General features: G+C 57.3%; 4 protein-coding genes across 6 annotated transcripts in view; 3 read left to right on the forward strand and 1 right to left on the reverse strand.

Moving 5' to 3' along the window:
- FZR1 (fizzy and cell division cycle 20 related 1) overlaps positions 1-4,916 on the forward strand; it is a 36,036-nt gene extending 31,120 nt beyond the window's left edge. For 2 of the 3 annotated variants that reach the window (XM_084883525.1, XM_084883524.1), the window contains exons 10-14: positions 80-264; positions 472-705; positions 1,022-1,126; positions 1,679-1,780; positions 2,043-4,916. In XM_084883525.1, the coding sequence (XP_084739651.1) occupies positions 80-264; positions 472-705; positions 1,022-1,126; positions 1,679-1,780; positions 2,043-2,084 (668 nt within the window). In that variant the 3' untranslated portion in view covers positions 2,085-4,916. The remainder of the gene's footprint in view (positions 1-79; positions 265-471; positions 706-1,021; positions 1,127-1,678; positions 1,781-2,042) is intronic. The other variant, XM_084883526.1, reaches the window with a different exon arrangement.
- NFIC (nuclear factor I C) overlaps positions 1-25,979 on the forward strand; it is a 217,517-nt gene that overhangs the window by 153,914 nt on the left and 37,624 nt on the right. The gene's annotated exons all lie outside the window — the stretch shown is intronic.
- TEKTIP1 (tektin bundle interacting protein 1) lies at positions 5,043-8,457 on the forward strand (the record flags this gene model as incomplete). Its single annotated transcript, XM_084883590.1, is given in 6 exon segments — positions 5,043-5,500; positions 7,734-7,972; positions 8,062-8,201; positions 8,203-8,249; positions 8,251-8,267; positions 8,270-8,457. Coding segments are annotated over 6 exon segments (714 nt in total). The 5' UTR covers positions 5,043-5,417.
- Positions 6,341-18,554, reverse strand: MFSD12 (major facilitator superfamily domain containing 12). The gene is made up of 10 exons (XM_084883528.1): positions 18,105-18,554; positions 14,714-14,924; positions 12,017-12,155; positions 11,736-11,918; positions 11,386-11,478; positions 11,208-11,300; positions 10,291-10,461; positions 10,119-10,213; positions 9,080-9,210; positions 6,341-8,986 (listed from the first exon to the last, which is right to left on the reverse strand). Coding segments are annotated over exons 1-10 (1,416 nt in total). The 5' UTR covers positions 18,403-18,554; the 3' UTR covers positions 6,341-8,984.

Genomic DNA, 25,979 nt, shown 5'->3' on the forward strand with positions numbered 1-25,979 from the left:
GGGTGGGCGTGATTCCCAGCGCACCCTGTGTCCGAGAGGCCAGGCCTCGGCCTCACCCTGCCTCCTGTCTGGTCTCCAGGAGCGCTGGCCTGGAATGCCGATCAGCTCTCATCTGGGAGCCGGGATCGCATGATCCTGCAAAGGGACATCCGCACCCCGCCCCTGCAGTCGGAGCGGCGGCTGCAGGGCCACCGGCAGGAGGTGTGCGGGCTCAAGTGGTCCACAGACCACCAGCTCCTTGCCTCAGGAGGCAATGACAACAAGGTAGGTGCCCTGGGCCCCTCATATTCCAGGGGATTATCCCACCTACTCAGCCAGCCCTCATCCACAGAGCAGGGGTGACAGGGTGTGCCCTGAGGGAGGACCATGATGGGTTGGAGTGAAGCCGTTCATCCTCCCCTTGAGGGCTTGCCCAGGGGCGACAGCCGCTGGAGGCCTAACAGCTGCTGCCACCCCAACCCCCGCCCCCAGCTGCTGGTCTGGAACCACTCGAGTCTGAGTCCCGTGCAGCAGTACACAGAGCACCTGGCAGCCGTGAAAGCCATAGCCTGGTCCCCGCATCAGCACGGGCTGCTGGCATCCGGCGGTGGCACGGCCGACCGCTGCATCCGCTTCTGGAACACGCTCACAGGGCAGCCACTGCAGTGCATCGACACAGGCTCCCAGGTGTGCAACCTGGCCTGGTCCAAGCACGCCAATGAGCTGGTGAGTGCCATGGCAGGGCTTTGCGGTGTGCACGAGAAGGTTCTGGAGCAGAAACCCTGGGCCCCTGCAATGCCTTCCCTGGGGTCCTAGGGTGAATCTGATCTGCCTCTAATCTGGGTGTCCATGCCTGCGACCGCCAGCAGAGGCTGGCTGAGCTCTGGGTACAGTGTAGCTCCCTGTCACCTTCATCATCAAGCAAAGTTTGGAGGCAAGGGGCTGGGCAGGTCCCAGGTGTCCTTGCTCTTCAGTAGGTGTATCGGGGATGGACAGCTTGATCTGAGTCCTGGGGTTCTGACAGTGCCTTCTACCCCCGCAGGTTAGCACACACGGCTACTCACAGAACCAGATCCTGGTCTGGAAGTACCCGTCCCTGACCCAGGTGGCCAAGCTGACCGGGCACTCCTACCGAGTTCTGTACCTGGTGAGTCCGCACTGTGGGCCCAGGCCCAGCACTGGGCCCCCGGAAGGCAGGGTGCACATTCAGTTGGCAGCCTCCCCGACCTGGGCCTGTGGGGCGGGGTTGGGTCGTCCAGGCCAGCTCCCATCTTCTGCTTTCAAACATTAATTGTGTCATCACTTTGAATCTACTTTCTTGAACTCCCAGCTCTGTAAGGAAGGGCAGCTGTGCCCTCCTGAGAGTCTCCACACATTAGTTTATCTTCATGATGAAGCACAACCCCCCCATCCAACTGCTCAGAAAACCTCTGAGGACAGGTCATCAGATAAGCTACTTGCATGGGCCTGCGGACAGGAGCCCTCTCCATCCCTCCTCAAATGTTTTCTTTCTTTCCAGAAGAAATGTGCTGTGCTTACCCTGTCAGTCCTTTGCTCAGGTGCACAGAGTAGAGTAGGGGCTGGGGCATCCTGAGTTTGTGGCTTTGGTGGGGGCCCAGCCCCCGCCCCTGTCCTCCGTCATCGACTCCATTCATGGGACCACCTGCAGGGCACAAGAACAGTGGGGTCTCTCCTGCAGGCCATGTCCCCTGATGGAGAGGCCATCGTCACTGGTGCTGGAGACGAAACCCTGAGGTTCTGGAATGTCTTTAGCAAAACTCGTTCGACAAAGGTAAAGTGGGTCGGTATCAGCGCCACATGTTCCCCCGTGCACATCCCCTCAGCCTGTCCTGGGGGCCGTCCCCCCTGCCACCTGAGAGCCCTGTTCAGACTCCGCTGTAACTCCCCCGGCCTGCCTGCATCCCCTCCAGCTGCTCCTGCATTGCTCTGCACCCCAGCCAGGGCGCCAGGAAACAGTGGTGCCTCCTCAGTGCTCCTCCTCTGCCCGAAGCCTCTGTTCCCCTCAGCTCTGGGCTCAGCTCTCTCTCCTGTGTGCCCTGCAGGAATCTGTGTCTGTCCTCAACCTCTTCACCAGGATCCGGTAAACCACGGGCCCAGCCATCAGGGCAGAGGAGCACCACCGTCATCACGTGCATGACCCTCCTTCCTGCACATGTTCCCAGAGGAAGCAGCCGGGGTGGGCGGGAGCCGGGCCCAGAGAGACCCTGAAGATTCTCATTAAAGCCTCATTGCGAACCCTGTCAGCGGTGTTTGGGGGGGATGTGGTTGGGCACCACCAGGCATGCGGGGTTCCGGCTCCCTTCACACGAGGTGGCCCCGAGGCCCCGGCTTTGACCGTCTACACTCGGATGGGGATGGACGCCTCCCTGGACCCCACCTGCTTCCCTTTGTGTCCATCGTCACTGTGTTGAGGTGCATGCTCCCCCAGAAGCATGGGTTCACCGGTGCTGCCACTGCCCACGTCTGCGACGGGAGGAACAGCTGGATGCCCAGGGGAGGGCCCGCAGCAGGACGTTCAGGTCAGCCCGTGGATCCACAGGACACTCCCGATAGGTCTCTCTGCGGCCACCTCTGCTGTCCCTCCGCTGGCAGCTATCCCAGTGACTGCTAGGGCCAGGCATCGGGAGCAGGCCCAGGCAGGCTGTGCACCAGAGGCGGTCATCTCGAGATGGACTTGTTCCCGGAAAACTGAAGTTGGGTCCACTTGTCAGCACGAGCTTGCCCTGACCCTGCACTGCCCTTGTCACCGATGGGGACAGCTGAGCTCTGGCACCAGCGGGACGCGGTTCCTGTGGCTGCTGGGTGCACAGATCTAGGCGGCCTCAGGGTGCCTCACCCTCCTCCCAGGTTCCTTCCCCATGTGTCCTGTCCAACCATGCCTGTGACCCCCGGAAGCCAGAGAGGAGAGCGAGGGGAGGGGCAACCACTGGTTCCCCGGAAGCTTTCCAGGTGCCCTCTGACCCTGCTCCCACCCTGTTTTCCTCTGGCCACACTGGGTACACCTCTCTTCCAGACCCGGAGAGATTGGAGCGAGTGAACCCAGGTGTGGCCAGAGGCAGAGCAGGCCTGGGGGGGATGGAGGTCACTCTGGCTCTGCTCCTAGGTGCCCCTCAGTTAGTGTTCCTGCAGCCGGCCATGTGTGTGCATGTGTATATATGTATTTGTGACTTTCTTTGGATTGTTTTGTGTTTTATGGATGGTTCCAGAAATGTGTAAGGCTAATTGGAGAAGGGTGTGGCCCACCCCACCACGCCTGGGGTGACAGGAATCGCAAGCTTTTAAAGCCTTCATTTGGGAGGGGTGATCGGCTGAACCTGCTTGGATTCGGGGAAGGGTGGGACCTGCCCCATGCCAGCATTTGTGTGCCATAGCCTCAAGCAAGGACAGTGTGCATAGATGTGTGTGCTTCGATTGGTCATCATGTTATTTTTGCTTGAGTCTTTTTTTAAATAACAGTTCTACCCTACCACATCCTCACCCTGTGTAGCTGCCGAAGAGCCCAGCAGCTGGCTCTGTGTGTAGGACCCACGCCTGGGAGTTGAGACAACAGAGGAATGTGTGTTCCCCGGCCTGCGGGTCTGGGGGGCTGCACAGGGAGCCTGTGTCTCATCTAATGCGGTATCGCTGTCATTGTGCCAGGGGTGGGCTCGTGCACGGCTAGGGCCGGCTGTCCATCTGGCTGGGCCGGCTGTCCATCTGGCTGGGCCGGCTGACAGCTGCACCAGGCCCCAGACAGCCTGGACGTCACAAACAGGTGGTGAGCCACCTGCCTGGGTGAGCTGCCTTTGAGGGATGCCTGAGTCCCTGATTTCATGGCCTCGTGGGGACAGGGGTAACATGCATCCACACCCTCCTCGCAGCTGGCCTGGGTGGTGGTCCCCACATACGGTGAGATGGGGGCAGGGGACGGAGGGCGTATGGGGGCTGCAAGCTGCACAGAAGTTCTCAGGCAGAGCAGGCACTGCTGCCACCTCCACCTGACAGGACTGAAAGCAGGGGGGGCATGCTCTGTCAGGCATCCTCTATGTAGCTTTTTTGGGAGAGGGAAAGGGGAGTTGAGGGTGAGGCAGAGGCCAGTGCAGCAGTGAGGCCCTGAGAGCCCGGCGGAGGCGGGGCTGGCAGCTGCCTGTGCTGGGGAGCAGGCGGGCCCTTCCCTCCAGGGGGAGATCCCGGCCTCGGCAGCGGGGACAACAGGACAGATCAGACCCCAGACCTGCCCTCGCGGGCTCCTGTCGGGTGAGAGCAGGTGTGTGCTGTGATGGAGGCGGCGGCTTAGGAGAGGGCAGCTTCGGGGCCAGGGCTGGCTACGAGCTCATGTGTGAGCAAGCGCTGGAGGAAGAGCAGACCTCTGGGCAGACTCCGCTGTGGAAGGGGAGTCCCGGAGAGCTGGAGAACAGTGAGGGGCCCTGGTGGTCCAGCGGAGTGAGCGAGTGGATGGAGAAGGGGGTGAAGTGAGGGCGAGGAGGGGCCTGGGCAGGCCTTGCAGGGCCTCATGGGTGGGCTGTGGGCAGGACCTGGGTCTTCACCCTGAGAGCGCCCTTGTACTGAGCTGAGAGGGAAAGACATGTTGTGTGGAGGCTTGACCACTGGTGCAGGGGCACAGAGGGGCCACAGAGGCTGTGACTGGCCCGGACCAGGTGGAGGTGGTGAAAAGAGGGTAGATCGCAGGATTTATTACTTTTTAATTGTGGTAAAATATGCATAACTTAATGTTTACCTCCCTCAGCTGAACATTCCGTGGCATTTGGTGTATTCACAATGTTGTGCCAACAGCACCTCTAATTCCAGAACATTTCCATCACCTTCCCAAAACCACACCTCCACTCAGAGTCACTCTCCGCCCCGGCAACCAGGAGCCCACCTTCTGTCTTGGATGTGCCTGTCCTGACGTTTCACATAAACGGAATCACACGCTCTGTGGCTGTGTCTGGCTTCTCTCACTGAGCACCGTGTCCTTAAGGCCCAGCCCCATGGCAGTGGCTGAGGATACTGCCACGAGTGTGCGCATGGATGGGCCCCGTTTTGTCAGTGGGCATTTAGTTGTTTCCCCTTCCTGGTTGTGAATCATGTTATGAACATTCGTTTGCAGGATTTTGCTCTGATGTAATATGAAACAGGATTGGGTGGGTGGGGTGAGGAGGGAGGGGTTGGGGCTGGCAGTTCCCGCCTAAGCATCAGAAGCTCTCTTTGGCTCAGAGACCCCCATGTGGAGATGTGGGGGGTGGGGGGGGAGCACTGAGGCCCAAGCCACCAGGTGTGGCCCCACCTCCTGTCAGCCCCTCAGCGGGCAGGAGGGAGTGGCCTGGGTGGCAGCCAGGCTGCCAGCAGCATTGCCAGGACACAGAGTGGTCTTTGTTGCTGTAACAATGGCCTCCCAGGCCTTGTAGGCAGGAGCGCCCAGGAGCCCAGAGGCAGACATGCAGACGCAGAGGCGGGAGGCTACCCAGTCCTATGTCCCCCGGGGGACCCTCGAAGTGGACTTCCCGCCACCTCTCTACAGGTGAGTGCCCACCTACCCCCAGGCACGGCCTTTCTGGGTCAGTGATGGATTTGTTTTGGTTTTTCCCCGAGTATCTATTTCTTCAAAAAAGGCACGCTGGTGCTGCACCCTCACTTGTCTGCTCCCTGCACCCCCCGTCCACCTGGGTGCCCTCCCCTCCCCCACCCCGCTAACAGTCAGAGCAAGTCACACAAGTTTCCTCACGGTGGGGCACGACACACACAGCAAACTGAGAAAGCAGGTATCTAGGCGTTTCCTAGGATTGCTGACCCACACTGAGTAGCTCAAATGCCAGGAATTTATCTCCCAAGTCTGGAGACCAGAAACCCAAGATCAAGATGTCAGCGGGACTAGTTCCTTCCCAGACGAGGACAGAAAATCTGTTCCGCTTTCTCCTAGCTTCTGGGGATTTACTGGCAATTCTTGGTGTCCCTCAGCTTGTAGACAGGTGCCTTCATTATTGACCTGTGTGTGTCCAGGTCCCCTGGCCTTACAGGACACCAGGGCCCACCTGCCCACTGTGACCTCATGTTAGCAGGTTCTGTCTGCCAAGTTCAGGTGGTGAGGTTCCAGGTAGACGTACATTATGAGGATCACTCGGCCCAGGAGAGTGCCCGTTAATAAGTGGCTGTTGGAACAAGTTATGGCTATTTGCAGCCGTAAAAACAAAATTAGATGCGTGTTCTTTGTGCCGCTCCATGTGCCAGGGGGGAAAAAGATGTGAAACGGTGCAAGTTCCCACGTTCTGTACTAGAGGGACACCTGCATGCACTGCCCGCTCCTGGAAGAAATTAGGTCCAGGCTGGTGGCTGGGGCAAAGGAATGCTCACTCTTCATTTTATATGACATTAGAGCATTTTAATTACATTTTACAAACCATGTGCATTTTGCAGTTTAGAAATCTTTGTTTCAAAAGGGTGGGGTACCCCAGTGAACTTGAAATGTCCCTTTGGGTGGCAGATCGGAGACTGATGCTCCAGGCAGGTCCCACCTTTACGACCGTGGTTTCTGGTTCCGATGCTCCTGTTAGATGCGGAGGGAGAGCCACCCGGGCCCCTGTGCACGGCGGCGCTAACCGATCTGTCCTGGTCCTGCTGAGGCTTCTGGGCGGCCGATCTCAGTGGTCCTGCTGAGGCTCCTGGGCGGCCGATCACTCTCCAGAGCGAGCTCCCCGGTCAGAGCACACGCACATCTCAGTCCCTAGGCAGCGGTGCTGGAGGGATGCGTTCCAGAAGGAACTGCCAAGTGAGGTCTATGACTAAGCAAGTTCCCGTGCAGCTTCCCATGAACAGCACTGTTTTCCCGCCTTTTTTAAAAACCGATTTTAGAGAGGAAGGTGGGGCGAGAAACATCAACTTACTGTTCCACTTATTTACACATTCTTAGTTAATTCTCGAATGTACCCTGATCAAGGATCAACCGGAAATCTTGGCATGTGGGGACAGTGCTTTAACCAACTGAGCTGCTGGTCAGGGCTCTGCTTTTTTTTAGTTTTAATGGTACCTCATCAAGGTTTGGTTTTCCCCTCATTAGCATATTTCCACAAACCTGCACTGCAGCCCCTTGTTCCTTAACCCATCCTCTGCTGCCCCGGAGCCCGTGCACCTCACTCCCTGCACCTGCAGTGGTCTCCCCTCAGCCTCCCTCCTGCTTTCTCAGTTTGCTTGTGTTCTCAACCTAGACAGGCTCTGGCACCAGAGCCACCTCTGGGACAGGCTCAGACGAATAGCTACATAGTTTGTTCTTTCAATGGAAGCTTGTCCTCACCCCACATGTTCGCAGCCACTCACTCAGCTGAGACCACTTCTTCCTGGAGCCTGAGGACCAGGGGCTGCCTGGAGGAGGGGGCCTGTGCATCTGGGAGGCTGGACAAGGACTTGAGACCACAGGAGTGGCCACAGCTTTTATATCCTCGCACCCTGGTGTCCCTTGGGGGGGAGGCAAGAAGAGATGAAAGGCTGAGTGGGGATCTGGGGAGGATGTGGCAGAGAGGAGGGGCCTCTCCCCTGCCAGCCTGGGCAGCAGTGTCCAGTGCTGCGGACACATGGCCAATGGCTGGACACAGGGCTGGAGGAAGGCCCTCTGCAGTGTGGGCCGGGCCTTTGCACCCTCCACCCATGTCACACCATGTGGCACTGAGGGTAGACCCATTCTAGAGATGGGCAAGCTGTGGCCCAGGGTGGGGCAGGGGACAGCCGCAGGCTTAGCCTCTGTCCCCTACCTCGACCCGTAGTGATGACTACCTGTCCCTGGAGGGGCCCTGCTGGACACCAGCCATCAAGCAGGCAGTGCGCTGGAAGTACACACCCATGGGACGTGACGCTGCCGGCCAGACGTGGTACACCGGCCTAACCAACTCGGACCCCCGTGAAGCCTGGTACACGCTCCCACGGGCTCTGGACAGCCCCTACCGGGAGGCTTACGCCCTCTGGCATGGATGCCATAACCACCGGAAGCACAGCATGCCCTCAGGTGCGTGCCTGGCCGTCCACCTTGACCCTGGCCAGCCCCAACGGGAGGTCAAGGGCCAAAGATGACCCTGTCTCCCACTCTCCCTGCAGCCCAAGCCCAGCGCCTCCGGGAGACTGCCTGGTATGACCCCATCATGCCCGCTCAGTACAGCGCCCCCAGCACGCGGTGGGGGGCCATGCTGTGGAAGGACAGACCCATCTCGGGCAAGGAATATGGTGAGGCTGGCATCAGGGGCCAAGGGATGGGGTAAAACTGCCTGGGTCCAGGAAACTGGAGCCGGGAGGTGACTTGGGTCCTGTCCCACAGTGGTCAACAGGCACCGATACGGGGTGGAGCCTCCGGGGCAGGTGTCAGACTACGTGCCCTACCTGTCAGCAACGCAGCGTCCGCGCTACACAACCCAGAACTACCGGCAGTGGGACCTGGAACCCTATTGCCCATCCACTGGCCAGCGGTCCTCACCCATCTACATGCCCACCATCTGATAAAGACTGTCCCTGTGGGGGGACACTGTGCCTCTCCGCAGGCGTCTGTCTACATCTGGGGACTGGGCACTGGCCGGCCAACACCTCAGTGACCGGAGAAGGGACCCCTACTGCCCTCCTTGTCCCAGGCCCCCAGGAAGACAGCTGAGGCCAGCCTTCCTGTGAGCGCTTTATTCACTGCCAGCAGCGCCTGGAGGCCCTAGCTGGCCAGGGGTGAGGGGAGCTGAGTTCAGGGCAGCCCCATACAACATAGCGAGGGCACCCCAAGTCACCCATTCAAGTTAGGCTTAGGCACCCCCAAACCGATGAGGACCCATGGGCTCCCGACACCAGAAGGCCTAGCTATGTCTCACCCCAGTGGAGATGAGCCGGTGGGGTCCAGCCCCTCTTGTCCTCACCCACCCTCCCTGCAGCCAGGCAGGGGGAAGGTGGGGATCTGAGGAGCAGGGCCTAGAATGTGCACAGTTGCAGCTCATTTGCATAGAGCAGGAGGCCACATGGGAATGTCAGGGTTGAGCTCCAGGGACTCCTGCAAGAGAGGGGGGTTTAGTGAGCATGGGGCCTGCCCCAGTCCTCCCACCCACGGCCAGGTTGGGAATAGAGGGGAGTGTCTGCAACTCACAGCTCCGCAGGCGGATGGGCCAGATGAGGATGCTGCACAGAGAGAGGGCAGCGGCCACCCCGACGCCGCCTGTCACGGCCACCATCACCCAATGGTAGAAGCCTGCGCAGGCCCTGCAGCAGAGCTCCGAGCTGGGAGGGGGGACAGAGCAGGTGAGCAGACATTTGTGGGGACCCTCGAGTCAGGGCCTCTGACTGCCCACCTCAGCTGCAGGCCGCCCTGTCTTTCCCAGCACTCAGGCCAGAACCTGGGGTCACCCCTGACCACCTTTCTTCCTCCCACACGGCACTTCAGCCAATACTACCAGCGATGCCTTCAAAGTCTATCCCAGTTCTTCCCACTAATCCCCTTCCTCTACCTCTTCCTGGTCCAGCGTATCATCACCCACCTGGACCAGCCCTCACCTTCCACACTGTCCTTCTGGAGGCAGCCACAAGAGGGCGCCTCTAAGCCCCTGAGCCAGGGCTCCCAAACTCCCTTGTCCTCCACAGGCTCTGTAAGACTTGCCACAAACCTCTCCCCGCTGGCTCTCCCCTTCACTCCCTCTGCTCCAGCCACACGGCCTCCACTGTGCTCTCCCCGCACACCAGGCCCGGGCCTGCTCCAGGGCTCTGCACTGGCTATTCCTTCCCATTTGCCTAGACCGCTCTGAGATCCACCAGGCCTCAGGACCGATGTCACCTCCTCAAGGAAGTCCTCCCGGACCTCCTGCACCCGTCAGCCTCCGTATGTGGTGGCCTTCACCCCCCTGACCCCTGGTCTGGATCACACATTTATTCCTGTGATTAACATGGTTCGTATTATCCCCAACTCCATGACAACAAAAGACCAGGCTAGTTCTGGTTCCCAGATCCTGGGCTTCTATAAGGCGAGAACTCAGTGGTCTAGATTCGTCTTAGGACTGAAATCCCAGGCTCTGAGGGTCTGAGTGACACACAGCCTGGCTCCCCTGTAGCACTGCCCACTCACATTCCCACAATGCCCTAGGCATGAAGCTAGTACGCCTTCGCCACATGAACTACAGATGAGCCACACTCACGAGCAGGGGTACAGGCTCTGGATGACCATGACTGCCAGCCCGTTGGCTACCTTATCCGAGAAGCTCATGGCGCCGTACACGAAGGCTCCGCTGTGCTGGGAGGACACAGGCAGGGAGGTTAGCGGCCTGGGCCTGGGCCCCACCCCCACCCAGCCCTGCCCACCAGCCCTACCGTGTGGGGGCCGATGAGGTCCGCTGTCATGGCCAGTGAGGTGACAAGGATGGTGGCACAGCCCGTGCCCAACAGCACAGCTGCTCCGTAGACTGCTACACCCAGCCCATCTGCCAATGCCACCCAGGCCGCAAAGGCCAGGATCACCAGAAGGCCCACGAAGTAAGTCATCTGCAGGAGAGACCAGAATCAGGCCTGCCTCGCTGTGTAGCTCCCAGCCTGGCGCTTGCCCTCTCTGGTCTTCAGCACCACCTAGTCCCTAACCCCAGAAAGGAGGGGGCCAAGTTGGACCATCCCTAAGGAGCCCCCAGCTCTGACCTCATCCAGGAGCTGACAGTCTAGGGACAGGTGGCTATTTACATCGTAAGTGCAAATCTATTAAAATTAAATAAAATGGCCAGCTAGCATGGCTCGACGGTTGAGCACTGACCTATGAACCAGGAGGTCACGGCATGATTCCTGATCATGGCACATGCCCAGGTTATGGGCTCAATCCCCAGTGCAGTAGGTGCAGGAGGCAGACAGTCAATGACTCATCATTGATGTTTCTCTCTCCCTTCTCTGAAGTCAATAATACATTTTAAAAAATTTTAGTAAAACATTAAATCATGCCTGCCACATTTCAATAAAACATTAAATCATGCCTTCCATCATGCCTGCCACATTTCAATACTAAATAGCCACCCTTAAAAAAAAGTGAATAGTCACCCTGGCTAGCACATGGTCTGCATAGAAATTTCCAGAGCTCTGCAGCCCCAAGACACTCAGGAGCCAGGATTCTAGAACACGGATCTACGACACAGGGCAGCCACAAGGCGTAGAGGCCGAGGTATGCAAACACCTGGCTTCTGTGCACCCGAGTTCTGAGGGTCCCTGTCAATGGCACACCCCCACCGCCCCCACCAACCCACACTCACGTTCCTCCCGATCCACTTGTTGACCGGGTTCATGAGGAAGGAGGAGAAGAAGCCGCTGAGGTACATCACCAGCGGGATGGTGGCGATGAACTTCTGTTGGGGCGGAGTGGACACGGCGGTCAGGTGGTCTCCTGGGGCTCAGGGGCCACCCCATAGCCCCGCCCCCGCCCCAGCTCACCTTGGGCAGGTTCAGGGAGTAGGTGAGATACATGGCCATGTACGTCTGGGACAGGTTCACGATGAGCCTCGTGCTCATGTACAGGAAGCCCACCTGCGGGCAAACGGGGGCTGGTTCAGGGTCAGACACCAGCAGGGGCACCGAGGGCCTCGCTGCAGCTCACACCTGACCCACCGTTAGGGACCACGGCTGGTCCGGGGGAGAGGAAAGCAGTCACTGATCTGCAGTGTCTGCCCTGCTGTGAGACGGGGAACCTGTGCTCATCTACGGGCCATCCTGTCTGCAGCCCGGGAGCAAGGGCCCGGTGGGAGACAGGCGTCCACTCCCGCCAGCTCTGCCCCATCGCCTACCTGGTAGAAGGCCGGCTGCCGAAGCCAGTGTTTCCAGAGCACCAAGGGGCGGGCCGTGGTGGGGGCCAGCAGGGGGCTGTGCTCATCCGGCTCCTCCACCAGCTGCTTGCGCCCCTCCCTGGTGCCCAGGTGGAACAGCAGTGAGAAGATGGCGCCGATGCCCACCACCAAAAGGGAGAGGTTCTGAGGACCCACAGAGAAGGAGGCGTCAGCAGTGGCTCTCACGGCCCAGGCCCGAGCTCAGGGCCTGGGGGGAGGCCCGCTCCCTGGCCCCAGCTCACCCGAAACACTGGCACATCTTGGACCCCCAGCTGGTCACTGACATCCGGGGTGGGCCCCATGCTGGAAGAGGCCTGCAGGTGGAGCAGGAGCCAGGCGGCACCGAAGACGGTGATGTTGGCCACCACGGTGAAGGCGTACCTGGGGGACAGGCGAGGCCTCTGCATGGCAGCCCAGGAAACCACAGGGCCACTTCCGCTCCGGGCGGCCACACAAGTGAGAGCTGCTTGTGGTGTCTGGGGAACCTCTGGGTGACATAATTTCAGCCACCAAACCTGGGGTGGCCCCAGGGAAGCCCCTGCCGGCCCCAGCTCGCCCAGACTGCATGTTGTCTGATGATGTTCACCTCTGACCCTCAGCCACCATGACGGGGCGCTGGGAGGCAGAGACTCAGCAAAGTAGGGTCCAGTCAAGTCTGAGAACCCAAGAAGCTCAGAAGCCAGGACTCTGGAATTTTTGGTACCAAGGTCCTGGGCTTCAGCAGGGCAAGGTCTACAATCACCTGGGTCTGCTCCTGTCTGCAGCCCCGGCGTGATATCCCTTCAGGGGCAGGAAGGTCAGGGGAGGAGCAACCTCTGGATCTCACCGGGACTCAGTTACCCTTTCTAAACGTAAGAGAACAGCCAGGCCGGTGTGGCTCAGTGGTTGAGCATTGACCTCTGTACCAGGAAGTCACGGTTTCATTCCCAGTTGGGGCACAGGCCTGGGTCGTGGGCTCGATCCCCAGTGGGGGCGTGCAGGAGGCAGCCGGTCAATGATTCTCATCAATATTTCCATCTCTCTCTCTTCCTCTCAGAAATCAATAAAAATATAAATAAATGTAAGAACAATACCCAGAGGTCCTAGTGAAGATGATACAACGCTGGCAATAAAGCACTTGCAGGTAGAATGTGCATCAACGTTTGGCCCGGCCTAGCCTGACCCCTAACATGTGGGGCCCTCAGGGGCCCGGGCATTGAGCAACCTGTCGTTAGTGCTTGCAGCTCTCAGCCATAATGGGGAACTCAAAGGGGTGGGGAGCAGACCGAACAGGCTGAGCTGGAGACAGGCAGGACCCTCCACGAAGATGCTGCAACACAGCAAGAGTAACATGCTCCCGCCGGGCGCCAACCGTCAGCCGGGCTCTGGGCTCCAGCAGCACCGGCGGCCCTCAGCTCGGGCTGGAACTGCCGCCTCTTTTTCCTTAATGCTCAGGTCCCACAGGCACTTTGTCTGGCCTGGGGCACATGACAATCTGGGTGTGCTGTGAAGATTAAAGAAGCTAACCATGCTGAAACCGGTTTGGCTCAGTGGTAGAGCATCGGTCTGCAGACTGAAAGGTCCCACGTTCGGTCCCGGTCAAGGGCATGTACCATGGTTGCAGGCACATCCCTAGTAGGGGGTGTGCAAGAGGCAGCTGATCGATGATTCTCTCTCATCGATGTTTCTAACTCTCTATCTCTCTTCCTCTCTGTAAAAAATCAGTAAAATATATATATATAGATAGATAGATAGATATAGATAGATATATATATAGATATATATATTTTTTTTTTTTTTAAAAAAAAGAAGCAGCAGCTAACCGTGTGAAGTGCTGAGAACTGTGCCTGGCATACAGCAAGCATCTCACAAATGCTCCTATGAGCATCACCAGAATAACCTCCTCTAGCACCTCAAGCCAGATGGGCACCAACTGTTGGCAGGCAGGACTGTAGGATGGCTCTGGGGACTCCGTGCCCTGGTCCTGCCGTGCCTGACCCCCCCCTTGGGGATGGACCTTTGACTATGACGGGCTATCACACCCATATTTAGTCAACTCCTGTGCCACAGGAGATTGTGGCAACTCCTGTGCCATAATTAAAGGAGATTGTCCTGGGCGGGCCTGACCTTCTCAGGTGATTCTTAGGAAAAGGGCCCAAGCCATCCCTGAGGTCTGACTCTCGCTGGTGTCAAAGAACCTGCAAGCCACCACTGGCTCTACATCTGTAAGAAAAGGAATTTGGCCCTGGCCACGGGGCTCCGTTGGTTGGGCATCATCCCGTGCACTGGAAGGTTGCCGGTTCGATTCCTGGTTAGGGCTCATGCCCGGGTTGTGGGTTTGATCCCCGGTAGGTGGCATGTATGCGGCAGCCTATCATTGTTCTCTCTCACATCGTTTCTCTCCCTCTCCCTTCCTCTCTCTCCTCTCTCTAAAAATCAATTTTTTAAAAAGACAATTTTTTAAAAAATTTCAGCCCTAGCTAGTTTGGCTCAGTGGATAAAGCGTCGGTTTGCAGACTGAGGGTTCCAGGTTCGATTCCGGTCAAGGGCACATGCCCAGGTTTTGGCTTCAATTCCCCAGGAGGAGGCGTGCAGGAGACAGAGGATCAATGATTCTCATCATTGATGTTTATATCTCTCCCTCTCCCTTCCTCTCTGAAATCAATAAAAATATATTTTCTAAAAAGAAAATTCATTCTGCCACCAACTACATGAGCAGGATAGAGGAACCCCAAGTCTCAGATGAGACCAACTCAAGACTGACACTGAAGCAGAAAACCCAGCGGAGACAGACCCTTAACCCACAGAAGCCACGGCATAAACAGGCTGTTTGAAGCCACTCTGTGCCCATTTGTTGTACAAGCAGCTGCAGGTGACGGACCTTCTGCGTTCCAGACGCATACGCTGGGCCCGAGAGTCCCCGAGGTGTGACCTGGCCACCCTGCCCCGCGGGGCGGTACCTGAGAGCTGTGAGCTCCACCTTCTCGTGGTCGTTGGTGACGAGCTCGGGGATGAGGCTGAGGTGGGCGATCTGGGTAGCGGCCCAGCCAAACTGGAAGATGACGATGAAGGGCGCGTAGTAGAGGAGGGCGGCCCACTCCGGTGTGGATGCCCCGCAGCCCAGGCAGGGGCTGAAGATGAAAGGGAAGGAGAGCAGGACGCAGACGGTGCCTGTGGACGGCAGAGCAGGGGGAGGTCACAGGCCGGACCTTCCCCCGGCGGCCCAGGGCTCCCTGGGGTGTGGCCGGGTGGGAGAGACAGAGACACAGAAAAGGCCAGAGACCCTCCCAGGGTCCCGCAGTGCGGTGTGTGGGAGCAGCAGCCGGAGCACCTCAGGCTATGGCCCCTGTGACAAATGGGGAAACAAAGTCACAGAGCCAAACCAGAGGGGGGGGGGGCGCTGGCCTCCACCCACCGGTCCCATGGAGACACAGAAAAGGCTGGCATGGTCCTGAGGTTACACGCCATAACGGATGATCGGGCAGGACCAGGATGTATGGCCGGGTAGTAAGAGGGAGGAAGAACAGGGCCCCCCCATGGCAGCCCAGGACTCCCTGGGGTTGCCCTGATGACAGGTGGGGCCACGGGAGCACAGAGAGCCCGAGGTCAGCAGCAGGCTGAGAGGATGCTGTGGGGAGCCCTGGAAAACCACCCACTACAGACACACCCTTTACAGTGCACCCACCACATCCCCTTCCCGGGAGCAAGCCTTTTCCTCCCCAGTTCCCACCAAAACCCTGTGGGCAGCAGGAGTCAGGAGGTCAGGGCAGGCAGGACCCTGCCCCATAAGCCCGAGTCCCCCCAGCTCCCAAGGGGACCTGTCCCTGGCAAACATTCCTCCGTCTCAGAACAGGCCAAGTCCCCCCCAGGCCCTGCACAGCCTGCCCTCGTCCCCTCCCCGCCCCTCTGCTCGCTCTACTCTAGCCACTCAGGGCTCTTCCAACACGCCAGGCACCGTCCCGCCTCAGGACCTTTGCACACGCTGTGCCCTCTGCCTGGAACGCTCTTCTTTCCATCCCTCAGGACTCAACTCAGAGAAGGATGCCACCTCCTCTAAGAAGCCCTCCCTGATCAGCTCAGTCCCTGACCATCAGTCCCCTTGCCAACTCAACAGGGTCTATTCTGGACCCAGCTCTCTCCTCTCGCCCCTCAGCACACACAGAATTCTCGTCTGTCTCTGCTTGTTTCCTGCCTGCCTACCCCACCGCACTGTGGGCCTGCTGGGATGGGTCCCAGGTCTATGCGAACCCCTTTCCTCCCATTCCTGAGCCTGGAAGGAGCCCGCAGCCGGACTTCCCTGTTCCCCCAGGAGGTGGCCTCAGCCCCAGACCCTGGGCTCGCCCCCACAGCTCTGGGATCAGGAAATGAAACCAAAACCAGCTTAGTTCTTTCTCTGGAACTGGGAGGGGCATCCTGGACAAACGCGGGCCGCGGGCCAGCTGAAGACTCCGCCGGAAGAACGCGCAGCCCTGATGGACTCCAGCCTGCCGCGGCCCGGCCAGTTAACCATTGTCGGAGCGAGGCTGGCTGGCTGGGGGCCTTGGGCACGTGACTCTGCTCTCGGGGCCTCAGTTTCCAGAACATGGAAATCCCTGCTTCCTGGGAATGGAGAGTGACTGTGTGAAAGCGGCTACTCCTCTGAGCTACTCCCCACCTCAGCAGCCTCAGAGCCACGATATTTCACACCTTTACACAAGCTCTTTCAACTGCTTGGAATGTGCCCCCCACACGCACTTTTAATCATCCTTCAAAACCCCAAAGGCAATTTCCCATCCACCGGAGCTCTGCTTCTTTCTGATGAAGCCGGTCCGTTCACCTGCCAGCCTGGACCTCACAGGGGCATCCATGTCCAGCTCTGATGGGCCTCTCCGGCTACAGAGGGCAGCGGGGAGGGCTGGTGAGGGAGAGTGAGTTTGCCGCCACCACCCCTGCAGGCGCAGGGGAAATAGAGAAGTGGGCACTGGCTGGGGTGACTGCTCTCTGGCCTTCTCAGGAATTGGAGGGGCTTCCCCAGCTTCCTCCCCACAGACCCTCCCCTGAAGGGGGAAGGGGTGCAGGCGGAGACCTCGTGTCTGGTTGGGGCACTCCTCCCCAGGCCTGTTTTGCATAAGCACAAACCCTTCAGCTCTTTGTTTACAAAAGTGCCCTCGGCACCCCTAACATCCACCTCTGCAGGGGAAATCAAGTTCTTCCTGGGGACGGGGGGGACCCTCGCTGAGTGTCCAGCAGTCCAAAGTGGCCCAAGAACAGCCCGGGCACCCTCAGACCTGAAAAACCCGAAATCCACCCTCAGGAGCCACCCTCCATTGGGAGATCTGTTGCACTTTGCAAAAATGTCACTCAAAAGGGCCCAGGGTAAATCACTGTCTCACTCCTCAGCGTCCCCTCCACCTTCTAAAAAGCTGCCTCCCAGAATTCCAGAGTTCCCCAGCGGCAGGACTCCCGGTCCTGCCTCCTGAAATGCCAGGCTGCGTGGGCACTAGTGCCAGGGGAGAGACAGCAGGGAGAGTGGCCAGGGCTAATCTCAAAGCTCAAGGCCTGGGCGGGCAGACAAGGGTGCGTGGACACAGGCTTATCATCAGCGCACACAGGGCAGGCACCCCGGCCCCGGGACCTGCTGCTTTCCCTCCCCAACAGCCCTCTAGGCGGGCAAAGGCCCCGGGCCAGGGGGCAACCCCATCCCGTTAGTCAGGTACGGACCCCGGACCCTTCTGTCTCACCTGCCCCCCACGTAACTCTCAGCTGCCAGGGCAGCTCCCCCAAAACGCCCAAGCGCCACGCTGCCCAAATTGGGGAGGGCACGGACAGAGAGCACTGGAGACACGGACAGCCTGACAGGGGGGGCTCCGGTCTGGCCCTCACTCAGACCAGGTCTTGGTGGTCACCCAGGCAGAGAGATGGAGAGGTCAAGCCAGACGAGACAGACTGACAGCGGAGGCCCTGGGCAGTCAGACGCAGCCTCCCAGCCCGAAGCCGGTTCAGGGAGCCCCCAGGGGTCAAAGGGAAGCGACACTGGAAGGTCATACCAACCCACTGAGTCAGATGAAAGGGGCTTAACCTAGGGGTTAGCTGGGCCTACACACCCAGGTCTGCCAGCAGCCGCGAGGCCGGCAGGCAGACAGAGGGAGAAGCCTCAGGGCATGGGGCAGAGACAGAAGGCTCAGGTCATGTGACAGACAATGGGGCGGGGGCAGGTCCAGGCCCTGGGACAGGCAGACAGAAGGGGGCAGGCAGGGAGCTAAGCAGAGGGGCTGGCTCAGGCACTGGGGCAGACCCGGAGGGAAAGATCTGGCCACTGGGGGGCACTGGGCGGGCAGACAGGTGAGTGGGAGCGGCCTGGCCGCGACTTACCGACCAGGTGCCAGGCCTTGCGGGGCCCGCAGCGGGCGCAGCGGCCGGCGGCGCGGTCGGCCTCGTAGCCCACGAGGGGCGTGCAGAGCCCGTCGGCCACCTGGCCGAGCAGCAGCAGCGCGCCGGCGCCGCGCGAGCTGTAGGCGCGCACGGAGTGCAGGTAGACCAGCAGGTAGGTGAACCACATGGACGCGCACAGGTCGTTGAGGAAGTGGCCCACGGCGTAGCTCAGCCGCGCCGTCAGGGGCAGCGCCCGCGGGGGCGCCCCCGCGCCGGCCGTCGGGGGCCCCGGGCCCATGGCAGCACCCCGGGCTCGGCCTGGGCCGTCGGAGGCGCCGCAAACGGGGGCCCCCGAACCCGACGGCGGGAGCCCCTCTCCCCGCAACGCCGACTACGTCCGCGCGTTCGCCCCGCCGAGCGCTCCTGCGGCCCGGGCGCCTGTGGACCCGAGACTACGGTCCGGGGGAGGCGGGGCATCCCGGGAGCAGCGGCCTCCTCCGCCAATCGGAGCCGCGCGCCGGGTGCGGAGAGCCAATCATCTCGCAGGTGGGCGTGACCTAGGGGTGAGCTGGGCCTACACACCGGGCTCTGGTGGAGCTGCGGGGTCCTAGCGCGCTAGGGTCGTTAGGGCTTCTCGGACCCCTCACCGCGAAGTTGGGGTGGGAGGGGGGGGACACGCAAGGGTGGTCCCCCCGACCCAGACTGCGGTTGCCAGGCCCGCACCACCCACGCCTCGTCCGCAGCTTTAACCAGGACAAATGTGGGCTGGGGAGAATGGGGTGAGCTATGGGTGTTGGGGGGGAGGTCTTAGACGCAGGGGGAGAGGGTCTCTCCACGGGGTCCGGTGACTTTGCGGCCGGAGACACCCCTTGGGCGCGGAGAGGACGCATTAGTTCTAATTAATTAGTTATTAAGGATAATAATGGGGATAAGCGTCATAATAACACCAGCTGGCATTTAATGAGCGCCCGCGGTGCCAACGCCCCACGTGGGTTTACTCACCCCAGCTGGGCGGGAGGCGGGGCAGGCCTCTCCCATTTCACCGCCAGAAACCCGCCCGCCCGCAGAGCCAGACGGTGCTCCAGGGCCAGTGCTCACCCGCCAGCCAGTGCCCTGGACCCCTCCCTCCTCTGCCTCAGCCGTCTCCGACTCCGTCACCACACAAGCGGCTTCAAGTTCCGCCGCCACCCCCACCCCGGCTCTGGCCTCCAGGCCTCCTCCAGCCGTGGTTTTAAACCTACCTGACCAGAATCGTGGGATCCGGGCCAGCCCCTTGTTCCAGCTGGGACAAGCCCGTTAAGTTCGTGGGTTCTCAGGCTCCCCGGCTCTGGTATGTTAAAAGTGATAGAGTGTCCTGGTGTGCTCAGTGGTTAGAGCTCAGCCCGCGCACGCACGGAAGGGTCATAAGTCGGATTCCCAGTCAAGGCCACATACCTGGGTGGCAGGTCCTTTCCCTGGCCCGGGTTCCGGTGCCTGGGGGAGGCAACCGATTGTTTGTCTCTCTCCCATTGATGTTTCTCTCTCTTCCTTCTCCGCTCTCCCTCTTTCCCTCCCTCATTCCCACTTTCTCTAAAAATCAGGGGGGAAAATATCCTGGGCGAGGATTAACAATAAAAAGCAATAGATGTGTTCGGTCTTAATATTCTCAGCCAGAAAGCCTTCTCAGCACCCTCTCAGTTACTACCCTGCCCCCCCCCCCCAGCACCCTGGGCTGCTTCCATCATTGCCCTGAACACCTGCTCTCTCCCCCTCCAGCTGTGACTGTCTGCCCCACCGGATTCTGAGCCACAGGGAGGCGGGGACCTGAACAGTCTTAGTAACTGCACTGCCTCCAGCAATGCCTGGCGCATAGTCGGAGCTCAAGAAATTTCCGAGACAACGGAACCTGGTTACCAGAGGGAAGGATGTTGGGGAGGATGAAGAAGGTAAAGGGGTAAAATGCCCGGTGAGGAAACACGTCGATACTTCAGGTGGTGAGCACACAATGGCGCACACAGATGTCAGATTGTAAAGTTTCACACTTAATATTTACATAATGTTAGTAAGCAATGTTACCCCAATACATTAATTTAAATACAAATTAAAAGTATCTGTCAAATAATTGAATGCTGAACATACAAGCAGAGAATCAGAAATTCAGACAGAAATTAGGAAACAGACAGGAACCCACTTATAAGCCTGAGGCCCCGGGCGGCCCAGCCAGCCCAGCCCCCACACTGACATAGATCATTCAGGGAAACATGCATGAGAGAGAGAGAGAGAGAGAGAGAGAGAGAGAGAGAGAGAGCTGAAAAATGGGTGTGGATGGGGTCCTGAGGGCTGGAGAGAGAACCTAGCAGAAGAGGTGAGATAAGGATCCATAAGAACCTCAATTCTTTCCTTCCCAAAAGTCAGACTCCCTTTAGAAAAATGAAAGGCACTTCTGAAATACTAGCCTAAGCTTTTTATCTCCATTCTTTGGCTATCTCCTTTCATCCCCTGAAACCCCTAGGGGTTTTACCTCACTTTATGTCCATTTTCTAGGTGAGAAAACGGAGGTTCAGACAGGCGTCCCTTGCCAGAGGGCTGAGCGGCAGGTGACCAGCACTGTCTTTGAGTTATAATCCCCCCAAGGGGGGGACCACCTGAACGGGAAAAGGTGGCTCCTGTTCGCTCTGTCAGCTTTCTGTGTGGGGCAGGGACCCAGGGGACCATCCCAGCAGCCCCTCGGGACAGACCCAGCACCAGCAAGAGGGGGAGCCCCACACGTTTGGGTTCTGGTGCTGGTGGAGCCGGCTGTTCGCTGGCCCTGCCTGTGGGGAAGGCGGGAGCAGGGCTGCCCGGACCCTGGGCTCTGTGGAGAGCCGCCATTGTTCATGGGTTCATTCAGTCCGTGGATCTAGCCTCCTGCTGAGCAATGCCGGATCCCTAAAGATATGGAGCCCCTAGTCTGGGGACCCCCCTAGTCTGGGGACCCCCCTAGTCTGGGGACCCCCCTAGTCTGGGGACCCCCCCTAGTCTGGGGACCCCTCTAGTCTGAGGGACCCGGACAGAGCCGGACCCTCCCAGTTCCCCACGGTCAGGACTTCAGCCCGAGAAACCCGGAAGGGTGACTGAATGGCAGATAAGGAGCCAGGACTTGGCCTCCAGGTCACCAAAGACTTAGGTAGAGTTTTGGGAGAGAGTGGAAGGGTCAGGTGAAAAGTCCTGTGGGCCGCCCTGGCCAGTGGCTCAGCTGGTGGGGGTGTCCTCCGCACACCACAAAGGCGGCAGGCTGGAACCCCGGTCAGCAGGGGACCGCGAGATCTTCGAGTTAGTTATTCCCGGCAGGGGAGGCCCACCTGGCAGGAAAGGTGGCTCCGTGGTCACGCTCCTCTCAGACTACTCCCAGAGCTCTGCCTTCCGTCCTTGGTGACCTGGGGAAACCCCGTTCCTGCCGATCACCCTGTGAGGCTTCTCCAGCTGAAGCCCTCACCAGGGGCACTGTCCCAGTCCCTCAGACTAAGGGGCATACAGGAGGCAGCCAACCAATGCCTCTCTCTCTCTCTCTCTCTCTCTCTCTCTCTTTCTCCCCAGCCCCCTCCCTCCCATTCCTCTTTCCCTAAAATCAGTGAACATCCTTAGTGAGGATTTAAGAAAAGGTAATATGGGAGGGGAGGCAGGACTCAGCGACAGGTTGGGCAGCCAGTGGAGAGCATGCGGGCCCAGCTAAGAGGGGGTGGCATTTGCCAGGAAGATCTAGGCTCTGCCTGGAGGGAAGGCAGTCAGGAGGACAGATGAATGCCCAGCCCTTGGAACTGGACAGACAGACAGACAGGCAGGCAGGCTTGGGGTCAAGAGAGACACAAACAACCTTCAATATCCCCAGAGCGTCCCCAGCTGCCCTCTGACACCAGACCTGCGTCCCCCCGCCCCCGGCCAGAAATCTGAGTCCTGATGGCCCCGGTCCAGCCTCGGGTCTGGGGAGGGACAGGGGTAGAGGGAGTCGGGCGTTTCCTTTGATCTCCTCTCTTTGACTCAGGCCCAGGAGGAGCAGAGCTGGCGGTGGAGGAGGGGTGGGGAAGGCAGGGAAGGGAGGGTTTGATCAGAGGATGGCTGGGGGCAGGCACATGGCACCAGTCACTTCCTGTGCTGGGCGGCTGCCCTGTGCCTTGTAACACCCCTGGCTCCCTCCCACTCGATGCCAGTCGTGACAGACAAAAACATCCCTGGACACGGCCGGTGTGCCCTGAGGAGCTGAATTGCCCCTGATGGAACCCTGGCGCCAGAACATTCTCTGCAAAAGGGGTTTTCATTCTCGGTGGACAAGAGTTGGACTTCATGTATCACAAACCGGCCGGGCCCCGTTCTGAGCACCAAGCTTGAATTAAACTCATTCAGTCCTTTCCACCACCTCATGAAGGTAGTTACTGTCCCACTTCACGGAAGGGCAAACTGAGGCACGGAAAGTTTTGAGAAATTGCTCAAGCCACACAGCTAGGGTTCAGGGCTACCTCCCTGAGCGTCTGAGGGTCCAGCAGGGTGCCCTACAGGGGTGCCCTCTCCTCAGCTGCTTGAGACCCCTGTCCCTACACCAGTGATTCCCAAAGTGGTCTATATCGACCCCCAGGGGTCTATGACAACCTGCAAGGGGTCTACGTCAGCGAAAAAAAAATTTGGGGGTCCATGAAATGAAAATGGGGGTCCACGATAGTGGATCTCAACATACACTGATAGTACCTATTTACTTACATCATATTATCTTATAATATAAAAACATATAAATTATTTATAAAAGTACCTATGAAGTAAAAAATTTATTATATATGTTTATAAAATTGTGTAAGTTGTAGGATAAAAACCTGCACATAATGATATACCAGTATCATCTTGTTACAAGCATACGCGCAGTAAACATTCTTGCCAATTTTTGTCTCAAAGCTTCGCGAACTTGCACCGACTTGTTCAATTCGTCACTCTATAAATATGAATGTGAGAAAAATACGTTCATTCGTTTCCTGAATCTTGAATAGGAAAGTGCTGAGAAAATATTTAAAAAAATATAAACTGGTAGTTTATCATACAAATTATAGTGAATCAGTGTTACGGTATTTTGTTTGAGAATGCCGGAGAAAAGTAGGTACATTATTTTTTATTAAATTTTAACACTAAACTTCACCTCAGTTAGAAATTTACAAAAAAATCAATATCAGGTAAGTAGGGGGTCTACCCAAAACCGAAAAACATGGCAAGGGGTCTACGGCACAAACAAGTTTGGGAACCTCTGCCCTACACCCTTTTGTTCCATCAGCTGTTATCCCCATGCTTCCCTTTAGCATTCTCAGCCTTTCAGCACCATTAAATGGCCCCCTGTGTTAGATTCACTCTGTGATAAAGCTGGGGGGGGGCGGGGCTGGGATGTCCGGGAAGCCCCGCCCACACCCTGACTCTTCCCGGGGATGGAGGAGAGTTGAATCAGCCCGGGTTGGCAAATGAGCATTAAAAATGTAAATGGGCCCAGCCTGCGTGGCTCAGTGATTGAGCATCGACCTGTGAACCAGGCAGTCAAGGTTCAATTTCCAGTCCGGGCACATACCCGGGTTGCAGCCCGATCTCCATCATGCAGGAGGCAGCCGATCAATGATTCTCTCTCATCATTGACGTTTCTATCTCTCTCTCCCTCTCCCTTTCTCTCTGAAATCAATAAAAATGTATTTTTAAAAATTTAAATAGGAAGGGCAACAACCCACCAATTTCATGACATCTGCCTACGCTGGCCAGGCCGTCTCTGAGCTCAGACGGCAGGCTGAGACGTTGGTAGCTGGGGCTGTTACACTGGGAAGGACCCTAACGTGGATCGGCCAGTCCCTCAGGACTGTTACACAGCATCAGAGGGGCGGAGGCACTGACAGATCCAGGCGATCGGAGAAAGGCTGCGTGTGGAAGCAGCCGATTTGCAGGCTGACGTTTACAACATGAAAGCAAGATCTGACCTCAGTTTTTATAGGAACGAACACACACACACACACACACACACACACAAGTGCATAAGCATGTGTTGTGCTTTGTATTGTGCCCCTAAAATTAATATGAGGAAGTGCCAACCCCCAGGACCTCACAGTATGACCTTATTTGGAAACAGGTGGTTGCGGGTGGAATTCGTTGTGACACAGGAGTAGGCTGGGCCCGGAACAGTATGACTGATGTCCTTACTCAAAGGGGGAATCTGACACAGGCTCACACGCACAGAGAGGACGTCATGTGATAGCTGAGGCAGAGAGGCGGCGATGTTTCTACAAGGACGCCAGATTGCTGGCAACCACTGCTTTCGGCAGGAACCAATCCAGACCAAGTCCTTGATCTTGGAATCCCAGCCCCCAGATCTGCCTGACAATGCATTTCTGTAGTGTAAGCCACCCACTCATGGTGCTTTGTTCCTGCAGCTTGGAAGCTGACGTGTGTGTGTGTGTGTGTGTGTGTGTGTGTGTGTGAGAGAGAGAGAGAGAGAGAGAGAGAGAGAGAGAGAGAGAGAGAGAAAGTTTTAGTAAGAACTGTAAATGGCTGGGACCAGTTTGGCTCAGTGGATAGAGCGTTGGCCTGCGGACTGAAAGGTCCCAGGTTCGATTCTGGTCAAGGGCATGTACATTGGTTGCGGGCACATCCCCAGTGGGGGGTGTGCAAGAGGCAGCTGGTTGATGTTTCTCTCTCATCGACATTTCTAACTCTCTGTCTCTCTCAATTTCTCTCTGTGTAAAATCAATAAAATATATTTTTAAAAAAAGAACTGTAAATGTAACAAGCTAATAATGGGGAGTATGGTGGTCTTAATATACTAATCTTGTACAAACAAAATGGATTTGGTCAATATTTGCATAAAAACATTAAATTCAAAAACAAAAAGTTTAAGACATCCTGAATGGATCTCATATTTCTAGCATTTCTAGGGCTACAAATTGTAATATTTTTCCTGACTGGATACTATAAAAATTTCCAAAGGAAGCATAGAAATGGATGCAAAGAAACTAACATGAGATCATATGCCTTCAAACAATCACAGGACTACTGGTTGTATTGAACGCTAGGAATTGAGAGAACTTCATGCCGCCACGAAAAACCAATTTATAATTTGGGGACAAAAGGATATGCTTTTAGCCCTGACCGGTTTGGCTCAGTGGATAGAGCGTTGGCCTGCGGACTGAAGGGTCCCAGGTTCAATTCCAGTCAAGAGCGTGTACCTTGGTTGCAGGGACATCCCCAGGAGCAGGTGTGCAGGAGGCAGTTGATCAATGTTTCTCTCTCATCGATGTTTCAAACTCTCTATCCCTCTCCCTTCCTCTCTGCAAAAAATCAATAAATATATATATATTTTTAAAAACAAAAGGATATGCTTTTATTTATTTTTTAAAAATATATATATTTTTATTGATTTTTTACAAAGAGGAAGAGAGAGGGATAGAGTTAGAAACGCCAGTGAGAGAGAAACATCGATCAGCTGCCTCTTGCACACCCCCTACTGGGGATGTGCCCGAAACCAAGGTACATGCCCTGTGACCGGAATTGAACCCGGGACCTTTCAGTCCACAGGCCGATGCTCTATCCACTGAGACAAACTGGTTTCAGCAGGATATGCTTTTAGATAAATGTATGAAGGATGTAAATGCATGAATGCTGCTCCTTGGGGGTTGGGCTGTATATGAATAGCAATAATTGGACTGAATAAACTATTATTTTTCCCAGGAAATGTAGGAAGGCATTTTTTCCTCCAGAAAAAGCCCAGGGTGGAGCAAAAGTAGGTTTTCAGTTGTGGATACTCGAAACACAGAGTTTATTCTTGTGGTATTATTTATTAATTATCATATCATTTTCCATATGAACAACTGTAAACCTACTTTTGCCCCACCCTGTATTTATCTTTAT

Source organism: Pipistrellus hanaki, assembly GCF_964339955.1.
Source record: "Pipistrellus hanaki genome assembly, chromosome: 5".
Classification (NCBI taxonomy): Eukaryota; Metazoa; Chordata; class Mammalia; order Chiroptera; family Vespertilionidae; genus Pipistrellus; species Pipistrellus hanaki.

Coding starts and splice junctions, on each gene's coding strand:
- MFSD12 (XM_084883528.1), bottom strand. CDS start 18,402: ATGGGCCCGGGGCCCCCGACGGCCGGCGCGGGGGCGCCCCCGCGGGCG. Junction 10,214..10,290: donor ACCTCATCGGCCCCCACACG/GTAGGGCTGGTG, acceptor GTGTCCTCCCAG/CACAGCGGAGCCTTCGTGTA. Junction 9,211..10,118: donor CAGAGCCTGTACCCCTGCTC/GTGAGTGTGGCT, acceptor CCCCCCTCCCAG/CTCGGAGCTCTGCTGCAGGG.